The sequence below is a fragment of the Mobula hypostoma genome, chromosome 6 (assembly GCF_963921235.1).
Source record: "Mobula hypostoma chromosome 6, sMobHyp1.1, whole genome shotgun sequence".
In the NCBI taxonomy this organism is placed as follows: domain Eukaryota; kingdom Metazoa; phylum Chordata; class Chondrichthyes; order Myliobatiformes; family Myliobatidae; genus Mobula; species Mobula hypostoma.
Genome location: NC_086102.1, coordinates 155,922,207 through 155,933,044, shown reverse-complemented (window position 1 = coordinate 155,933,044; position 10,838 = coordinate 155,922,207). Strand labels below are relative to the sequence as shown.

At 39.9% G+C, this 10,838-nt stretch overlaps 1 protein-coding gene across 1 annotated transcript in view; it reads left to right on the top strand.

Annotated features, from left to right (window-relative positions):
- The first annotated feature begins 2,003 nt into the window (after window positions 1-2,003).
- Window positions 2,004-10,838, top strand: part of itgav (integrin, alpha V) — a 103,312-nt gene continuing 94,477 nt past the window's right edge. The window contains exons 1-2 of the mRNA XM_063052025.1: window positions 2,004-2,740; window positions 3,120-3,250. Of these exons, the coding sequence (XP_062908095.1) occupies window positions 2,583-2,740; window positions 3,120-3,250 (289 nt within the window). The 5' untranslated portion in view covers window positions 2,004-2,582. The remainder of the gene's footprint in view (window positions 2,741-3,119; window positions 3,251-10,838) is intronic.

Sequence of the window (10,838 nt, the reverse complement as noted above, 5' to 3'; positions counted from 1 at the left end):
TTTGTACTCCAGGGAGCACGAAAAGCAGAATCAAATATCACTGTGATGATTGTATGTTCTAGTATCAATTGTTTGGCGACAATAAAGTACATTTGTATAAAGTATATGTCACTATATATTACCCTGAGATTCATTTTCTTGTGGGCATACTCAACAAATCCATTAACAGAATAATAATATTAAGATAATCAATGAAAGACTGCACAAACTTGGGTGTTCAGCTGGTGCGTAAAAGACAATGAACTGTGCAAATTAAAAAAGAAATAAAAAATAATAATACAAATAAATTAATAAGCAATAAATAACAAGAATATGAGATGAAGATCCTTGAAGGTGAGTCTAGAGGTTGCAGGAACATTTCAATGATGGGGCAACTGAAGTTTGGTTCATGGTTGAGGGGTAATGACTGTTCCTGGATCTGGAGGTGTGAGTCCTAAGACTCCTGGCAATGGGGGTGGGGGGCGGGGGAAGAGAACATGACATGAAGTGCTGGGGGTCCCTGATGATGGATGTTGCTTTTCTGGAACAACGTGTAATGTAAGTGTGCTCAATGTCTTTATCTGTGATGGACTGGGCCATATCCACTACTTTTAGTAGGGTTTTCCATTCAAGGGCATTTGGTGTTTCCATACCAGGCTGTGATGCAGCCAGTCACTATATTCTCTACACTTCTGTAGAAGTTTGTCAAAGTTTTAGATGTCATGCTGAATCTTCACAAACTCCGTGCTTTCCTCATAATTGCACTTACGTGTTGGGCCCAGGACAACCCTCCAAAATAATAACACTGAAGAAGTTAAAGTTGCTGACCCTCTCCACCTCTGATCCTCCGACGAGGACTAGCTCATGGACCTCTGGTTTCCTCTTGTGCAGTCAGTAATCAGCACCTTGGTCTTGCTGACATTGAGTAAGAGGTTGTTGTTGTGGCACCACTCGGCCAGATTGTCAATCTCCCTTCTGAATGCTGACTCGTCTCCACCTCTGATTCAGCCAACAACAGTGGGGTCATCAGCAAACTTGAAAATAGCATTGCAGCTGTGCTTAGCCAGACAGTCATAAGTATAAAGAGCGTAGAGTGGGGAGTGAAGTACACAGCCTTGTGGTGCACTTGTGCCAATGTAAATGGTGGAATAAGAAGCCAATACCAATAATGTTATGGGGCAGATGTGTATGTGCACATCCACAACCTCATGAATTAATAGAGATAGTCCTTGGAACTCCATCTGTTTTCCTATCTGCCTGGCGGCACCTTTTTAGATGATGAGTATTTTCTCTTAGTTGGGATGGTAATTGCCAGCAATTTATCCCACGTAGTAGTTTAAGAGCTTTGAAGGCTGAAAAACCTTGGTCACTGCGCTGGTAAATAGCTATCCCTGGATTTGAAGACATGAGATAGAATGCCAAAGATCTATAATTTATGGAGTATTTTACGTGGTTGAGCATTTTTTTTAAATAGCAAGAAAATTCAAGTCAAGTCAAGTTCATAACAGTACACTAACAGGTCCTACTTATGTTTAGGGACATGGCTTGCGTATTCTTAATCAGTGACTAAAGCTTCTAAATGTGTCATTCTGAAAAACAAAATTGGACATTACTTTTAAGCGATATTACTACGCATTGATCAGAAATGTTAGCCGCTGTTTTTTTGTAATCCGTTCTGAACGTTTAAGATGACAGAAAAAATAGAACAATATTAGAAACACCCAGCAGGTCTGGGGAAGATAATGCACGCGGAACATTTAAACTTCTACTTTTTTCTCTCTCTACAGATGCTGCTTGATTTGCTACGTACATCCTACACTTTCTGCATTTTATGTCTGATTTCCAGCGTCTGCAGGTGTTTTGCTCTTCAATTAATCTTCTCGATAACGTCTACGAAGTTTATAATGTATCCTGCTTCAAATGATTCTTGCCATCTCTATCACCAGTGACGTCTCCCAAGAGCCATTAAGTATGTCTCATTCCGCAAGCTATCTGCTTTCGTTGTGTTATTTATAGCCTGGGAAACTGCTGAGTAATTGTTTCAAGTTTCCAGTCAGTACAAGAACTCTTGAGACGGAGCCTAGCGGCTACATTGTTCTCTAGCTGCAATATACCATGTAAGACGTTGAAATGTATGACTAGAATTGAATCACCGCAAGACAGCAGGTAGGTGGAGCTTCCCTCTCGCAGAAAGACGTGGGAGGAAAGCTGCCTTTTACACCGCAGTCCGGGCGTCGGGGGCGAGACCGATTCACGTAGAAGTGAACCATTCACATCGAACGCTGCTTACACTTCACTTCCTGCCACGAGCGGCGTGCGGCCGTCCGGTTGCTATTGGCAGCGCCGGGCTAGAGTTCTGAATCGGAACCTTGAGACTGTCTAGTCTAGGATCGAAGCCGAACACGCGGCGGGTGCAGCTGTCCTCGTTCGCGCAGAGCCAAGCAGTCCGCAGCACTAGGCTCGGCTCGTCTCGTCGCCGCAGACAAACCGGCAGCCTCGTCCACGGGATCAGTCCTCGTTCTGCGACGGGACGGGACGGGACGGGCGGGGGTGGGAGCACTCCACTACGTTGTAAAGCGAAGAAAAAGACTCAAAGCTCAATAATGGGTTTGGAGACGGGGAACCAGGCGCTTGTCGTGATTTTGCTCTCGCTCTCCTGTTGTTCTGGCTTTAACTTGGACACCAGCCCGTCGGTTTACTCCGGTCCTCAGGGTAGTTACTTCGGATTTGCTGTCGACTTCTTCACACCTGCCTTGACACAGTAAGTGGAAGGTTAAAAAACATTCTCTGAATGAGTTTATTGTCCAGAATTCTTTTTCTCTCTACGAACACACAAGTTGCAGCAAAATATTACAAATGTTATAGTGTTTATCGAAATGTAGCAGATACGGGGCTACCGTACCTTCTACTGAATTAGCTGCTGTACACATTGAGACAAAGTATGTATCCTGTGTGATTATTAAATATTTCATCTCTTTTTGTTGGTCAAAAGTAAAACATAAAATCTGTGAAGCAAGCTACTTTCAGTAAGTGATGCGTCTTTGCTGCTGTCGTAGGATGAAATATATTGGTTGAAAGGTGACTACACAGTAACCCGAACAAAGACTTTTGTTTCTCTACCCTTTTTATAATGTTCCTAGAAGGAATATTTTAGTTGGAGCCCCAAAGGCGAATACTTCTCAGCCGGAGATAGTCGAAGGTGGAGCCGTGTACAAATGTCCCTGGAAAAGTGGGGGCAGCAGCTGTGAGCAGTACCCTTTTGACAACACAGGTATGAAGATCTTTTCCCATCAAGCAACCCCGTCCTCGTCAAACGTAGCAATTTCACCTGAGTTGGTGGCAGGTTTGATTAAAGTTATGCCTGCACAGAGTCTAATTGTACATGGTAATATCGAATAAACACTTTTTTTAATTTTTCAACCTGCACCAGTTGATAAATAGTGCAATTTCCAATTGCATTTTATGTGCTTGGGACTGCTATGATCCCTCACATTCCACTGTTATTTTGGTGTGACCTAGAGGTGCATAAACTGTTTTCATACTTCATACAACGTTAAAAAACAGCTTTTGATTTTTAGCTGATTAATGTCGATGCATCCATATTTTCTTCCATGTATTTTAAAATGTGAGTTGCTTACCCAATTTTACATTATAGTTTCTGCAAGTTTGACACAGTATTTAGTAAATATTCTATTTGATATAACTTGTAGAGAGTATACCAATATGGTCACCATTGTTGAAGTCTGTTTATTTCATAAGTGTAATGCAATGGATGTATTGGCTTGGCGGCAGTAATATTGCCTTGCTTTCAATGTTGTGTGTTCAAGACCTAGTCCTGAAATTTGAGTGCATTATACAGATCACAATCCGTGAACTGATTGCATGGTTTACACGATTTACAATGAAGTGCTATGTTATTGATTGTGCCATCTTTTAGATGACAGTTATATTTATTTATTGAGATGCAGTGTGGAATCGGCTCTTTGAGCCACGCCACTCAGCAACCCCCCCCCCCGCCCCCGATTCAACCCCAGTTTAATCACGGGGACAATTTACAATGACCATTTAACCTAACCAAGCAGCGCATATGTCTTTGGACTGTGAGAGGAAAGCCACGCAGTCACAAGCTTACAGGCAGCAGCAGGAATTGAACGTGGGTTGCTGGTACTGTAAAGTCTTGTGCTAACCATTGTGCTGCAGCTAATAGATGTTAAATAGTAATGGTATGTTGGATATATTTGCAAATTACCTTTAACGATTTGGAATAGATTGCTGTTAGCGTATATAAAAACGAGGGAATTTCTATATTCTAAATAATAGAAGTGGAAAGGATTTTACTCTTCCTCTAAGTCAGCAAGTACAATGCCCTGTGTGTGAAAGTTGAGCACAGAAGACTAGGCTTGTATTCCAGTGCAGCTGCATTTTTCTGAAGTGTTGTCTTAGATGAGTTGTAAAAATGATTACGTGATTATTCCCTTATTAAGCCATGAGAGAGCATGAGAGATCCTATTACTCAGTGACTGTGGCTGATAACGTTGTCCTGGTCAATGTATGTCTGTTAGTCAACATCATAAAAACAGATCAATATCACAATATTCATGGAAGTGTGCTGTGTTTAAATTACTTGTCTGGTTTCCTGCATTTGCTGTAAAGTGGTTTAAGGTTTTTGAAGGAGATAGTGAATTATGGCATTTTGAGTATTTAGCACTGAGTGCAACAATTCTTAATCATAAATATAAAGTCTTAAAATCTGGAAAAGTAATTTGACCTGAATGTTCTGGTGAGTCTGTGCATGAAGAATATCATTTTGATACATTGAAGAGATGGTATAATTTCAAATTTAGCGGAATATGTGAATCTCAAAAGTAGTAAGCAGTAAGGACCTGAGTACCAGACTTCAGGATACTCTGCAGATGAGGGGAAATAGTCATAGTCATACTTTATTGATCCCAGGGGAAATTGGTTTTTGTTACAGTTGCACCATAAATAATTAAATATTAATAGAAACATAAATAGTTAAATAGTAATATGTAAATTATGCCAGGAAATAAATCCAGGACCAGCCTGTTGGCTCAGGGTGTCTGACTCTCCAAGGGAGGAGTTGTAAAGTTTGAAGGCCACAGGCAGGAATGACTTCCTATAACGCTCTGTGTTGGAAATGGGAGTTCCATCACTCATTCAATATGTTTGATTCTAATGTAAGCACTTGAGGACATGTAACTTTGAAGCATTTAATATAACATTTATCTCCCCCGTGATTCCTTGGATGTTGGTGGAATGATAAGAGAAAAGCCATAATTTATTCTGTTTGTGCACTGAATTAGGTGGTCTAAGTATCTGGCTATGATGATTGAGGGAGATAATATAAGCTGTCAAACAATTTTAAGTGTAGAAATAAGGTGCTGAAACAAGAGACTGTGTTTATATCTGGGGGTGGAAGGTCCAATCAAGAATAATGTAAATAAATTCAAGGTTCTTGGCTTTAAGTGTGCTTGCGAGTTCCGGTCACCTCACTTAAGGATAGCAAGGATTCCGGAATTTATTTGAATGATATTGGCAATGGGGGTGGGCGGGGGGGAAGAGAAAAAAATTAAATTTTAATGAAATCATAGTCATACTGCACAGAAGCAGCCCTTCCGTCTACTGTATCCACGCCAACAGTATTCATCCGTACTAGAGAAATGAGGGTTGCCATCAGACCCAAAAATTTGTTGAGGAGATCTTGATTAGAGACGTTTAAAGTCAAAGCCATTGCAAATTTCAATGGCACAACTAAGCAGTGTCCTGGTGGAAGAGGGAACAGAAATCTGAATTAAACATAGCAATGTAAAAGTCAGCAGATTTTTACAGAGCAATCTTTTGTAATCAATTGTACACTGCAGGAATTGACAGAACAACAGGTTTGGTTTAGAAATTTATATTAAAAGGTGTTTAATGAAAACAAAAAAAAACTTTCAGTTTAAGATGGCGTAATCAACAGCTTACTGGTAGTTAGGAAGGCAAGAAATTTTACTAAACACATTACTAATAACACATTTTTTGAAGAAAATTGTAAACTAACACTGCAAGCAATGAAAAAGTAAGCAGAGGTGAAGCTGAATTGAAGGATGGGCCATTTTGGTGATCACAAAGCCAAAGTGCAACATGTTCATGATGTCGCAGACAGAGTTGGTATTGTGTCAGCAATGGAATTAGAGTGAGCAATTTGGAGAGGAGTTGATCCCTGTCCACCTAACCCGGCTGTGAGGTTGGATTGTTCCAAGTGCCGAGCCGAGATCGAGAATGGTTTCGGGCTGGGCGGCCCAAGGGTATCGCTATGCCACGGTACGGATCCTAGAGCAAAGCACGACCCCGTGATTGGACAATTTAAACGCCGGTCCGGATGGACTGGAAAGCCTGAGGCTTGGGACTGGAAGTGAAGGTCGGTGTGATTTCGCTCACTTTCCTGAAATGTTCGTTCATCTCTTGGCGGTGAACTGCTCCAGCTGCTTTGCTACTGAAACCAAAGCTTGGGCCTACACTGGCTGCTCGGGGGGTGATAGGAAGAATTGAAAAATGCTTTCGGTACCATATTTTGAACTGTAGGACATTTATAAGATCTCTAGGAAATAAAATGTAAATCTTGGAAACATTGTTAATACATATGCCTAAATTTTCTAAGAATCATTAAAAGAAATCATTTTGATATTCTAAAGTTGACTGTGGCAATCTTGAAGGTAGTGGTATTATGCTAATAAGCCATGAGAAATGGATGGTTTATATGTTTTATAAAGTAGTTGCTCTGGTGTTTCTTGACAAATCAACACCTGCTAAGCCAATAAAAACGATTATATTGCGAAATGCCAGACAAACCCCGGTGACTGTGGAACCTTTCGTTTACCAACATTATGCACACGGGTTCTGACAGGAATCTGGTGTTTTGAATGAATGGAAACCATTTCTGGTGAAAATGAGAAATGTGCATCATCACTGAAGTACTGCAAGAAATAAAGACATAAGGGCTTGCTTTTATAGGTATTCATACTATATATTAAATTTAAACAACTAATGTAAACAGAAGATTCTCATAATTTGTGCCAGGTAGCATCTGAAAAGGAAGTTAGGCTATGATTATTTTTCTCTTTTCTAGGTGCATTGTTGTCCCTGGAGCTTAAGGTATCTTTGCTCTTTACAGAAACTGATTAATCTTTAGGTTCTTTTATTACAAGAACATTGTTAGATTTGCTTTATCACTGAAAGTTGTGGATTATTAATAGGAAGTAGCATCTTTTAAGGGCCAGAAGAAGCATTTTAAATGGGCAAAATATTAGTGTCTTCATGAATGATGTGTTACAGTAGTAGGAAGGTTATGAAAGTAGTGATCTCATAAAACAAATTTCTAAGAGGTTTTGTACTCCCACACCCAAGTCAGAAGTTTTGAATTAAGCTTGCACAGTTGAGGGTTATGAGGAGAACTCAGGAGAATAGGGGTTTACAAATTCGGCAATTGTTGGATGGCAGAATAGATCTTATGGTCTAAGTTTGCGTTGATGGACAAATGGTTCTCAAAGCATTATAGCAGAGGAAGTACTCCTGCTTTTACCATGGAGCTATTATATGACAGTAAAGTAGTTTCCTTTTTTGTCATTAATAACCTGACTGTGACCCAAGACAAGAATTGTGAATTAACTGTAGGGGTTGCCTAGGATTATATTGTCAATTATCCAAAGGATGCTTGATTAGGACTATGTTGCAATAGCTAAACATTGAGAGTGTGTATCTGCATTGCTGGAGGCATCGCACATTCTCACAAAAGAAAAGGTTGTGTGAAGTGGAAGGAGGGCAGATGGTTATTGGAGGATGATTTTGAACTATGCAACAATTGACCTGAAGCACTAAGATGACATTACCATAAGTGTTATTTTTCTGATTTGATTGAATAATAAGTTATGTATTAATGTTTACTGCTACGTCTAGAAAATTATGCAATGTTATGACAATAGCTTCAGGAGATTTTGTTTTCATATAGTGAAGAGTTAAGAATTTTTCCTAGAATAATACAAAAATGGCGAGCTTAATTGGGCAATAAGTTGACGTATACAAACTCTAAAGCATTTAATATAACATTTCTTCCTTCCAGTAATTCCTTGGATGTTGGTGGAATGATATGAGATGACCTGTCATTTGTTCAGTTTGAGCACTGAATTAGTTCTTCTAAGTCAGCTTGTAGTACAGCAGGATGGCAGACCTCAAATGTTACACATAAAGTAGCTCCAAGAAAATGTGATTACATTTAAACTGAGGCTATATGGTTTTAGCATTTTGTAAATGTAAGACTTCCAATAGGAACTTCTTCAACCAAGTACTACTGAGAGCTCTTTTCAAAACCTTTTGGAATTTGTCTATATGGGATATCAGTGTAAGACAGTAAGTCAAGTATAACATCCTAGTTTAGAAATTCTGACAATTATGTCTGTGTCATGAATGCTATTGAAAAGGATTAAGATTGCTTCTACTCCCCTGACAAGGATTTAATTGGCATGCTTGAAGTTTCATGTGGAATCTCTTTTAGTTATCATATCCTTTTTCCACTAAATTAATTATAGCAGGCTTGATTGATTTCATGTAACTAATGTGGATCCAGAGGAACAGACAAAGTTGTGTTTTTGGAATTTCCTTCTAATTGTAGAACATAGAAATTCATAGTACATTACAGGCCCCTTGGCCACAATGTTGTGCTGACTATGTAACCTACTCTAGAAACTGCCTAGAATTTCCCTAGCGCATAGCCCTCTATTTTTCCAAGCTCCATCTAAGAGGCTCTTAAAAGAGCCTATTGTATCCAAAGACCTTATTGTACTGTAGCAGCCATTTTTCAAAAAAAAACCTGGTTATGACAAGCTGTAGCTGCTTTTAATTCCCAGTATCACTGGGTTATCGGCAGAAGGTTCCCAGACCCCTCGGTTAATGGCAGGGGTCCATGGCATAAAGGGAACCCCTGAAATAGATGCAACACACATCAAAGTTGCTGGTGAATGCAGCAGCCCAGGCAGCATCTCTAGGAAGTGGTACAGTCGACGTTTCAGGCCGAGACCCTTCGTCAGGACAGTAGGCAATAAGCACTGGTAGGCAGTAAGTGACTAAATGTACGATCTCTACTGTAAAGATTCATATCTCTCATTTCACCACATCCTCGGGCAGCAGATTCTAAATATGAATTGAAGCAATGAAGGTCCTCCATCTCTGTCTGTCCTTAGCTGTCTTCTTTATTGTGCCCCAGGTGTGGTTCAGGGACTTCATTTCTGCCTCTACAGTAGGGTGTCAAGTTGTCTCTAGGTTCCCGTGTTTCCTCTGCTCTTCAGGGGTCCAATGAAATACTGTCTTGATGATGGAGTTGGCCTCTCTTCTCATCTCGTGCCCCATCATAATGATTGTGGTAATGTTCTCTTGATGACACTGAAGAAGGTGTGGTTAGAGATCTTTCTTGGTTAGAAAGTAGGGGGGATCTTCTGGAGGTTCATGGTGTGGAATGACGACAGTGTGACAAGGTCACACTCTGTCCTGTGCCAGCATTCTGACCACATGTGAAGACGGGCACTGAAATAGGCAAAACATAGAAGGATGCAGACCTAATGTGGGCAAGTAGAATTAGTGTATGTTCTAAAAGGTTGGCATGGATGGAGAGCCAAAGAGTCCATTTCTGTGCTAAGTGTAGAGACTTAATGAATGTATAAATGAAGAGCAGCAGTTGCCTGTTGGCCCTGCTCCACCTTTTAATACGATCATGGTTGAACTGATTGTAACCTCAACATCACATTCCACTGCAACCATGGTAACTCTTCATTCCCTTATCAAGAGTCTATCTAAATTTGAAAACTCTGCTTCCATCAGAACATGGGGAATAGTTCAAAAAATGAACACATGGCCCCCTGAGAGAAAATGTTAAAATTCATCTGTCTTGTATGGGCAACCCTTGTGTTTTTTTTAACAGTGACTCTCTATATCTAGACACTCCTATAAAGGAATTCTCTGCCTCCATGTCCATCATGTTAAGTCTCCTTGGGATCTGAATTCTTTAGTCAAGTCCTTTTGTTTAAACTCGAGAAGATAGAATCAGGTTTACTATCACTGATGTACATTGTAAAATATGATCCTTTGTGATTGAGCAGACTAGTGAGTTCATGGATCATTCAGAAATCTGATGGTAGAGGGAAAAAAGCTGTCTCTAAAACATTGAGGCTTTTGAAGGCTCTGCAGACTCTTGTTCCTCTTCTCTGGCAGGAATGGGAAGAGAGCACGTCCTGGATGGTGAATGTCTTTAAAATTGGATGGCGTTTTCTTGAGTCACAACCATTTGAAGTTGTCCTCAAAAGGTGGGGAGGCTAGTGCCCATGATGGAGTAGCCTAAGACTACAACCTGTGCAGCTTTTTTCAATCCTGAAACAAAGCCTGTCAAACCTTTTCTGGTAAAACGATCCATTCCAAGCATTAAACTTAAATAATAAGGCCAAAATTGCATACTGTATTCTTACCAATGCTCTATGTAATGAAAACATAATGTCTATACTTTTGTATTTCATATCCCTAGTAGTAAATGAAAATTTTTTTGCTCGCTTTCCTGTTTACTTGCTATAACTGCACACTAGCCATTTGTGAATCATGTACTGGTACACCCAAATCTTCTGCTTCTCAGAACATGGATGTCTGTTACCAGTTAGATAAAGTGCTTTTGTCTTTATTTTTCCTGCCAAATTATATTCCATTTGTCAGATCTTTGCCTATGCAATTAATCTATTAATATCTCTTTATAACCTCCATATGTCTTCTTAAAAGCTTACTTTCTTGTTATCTTTGTATCATCAACGTATGTAGCAACCATG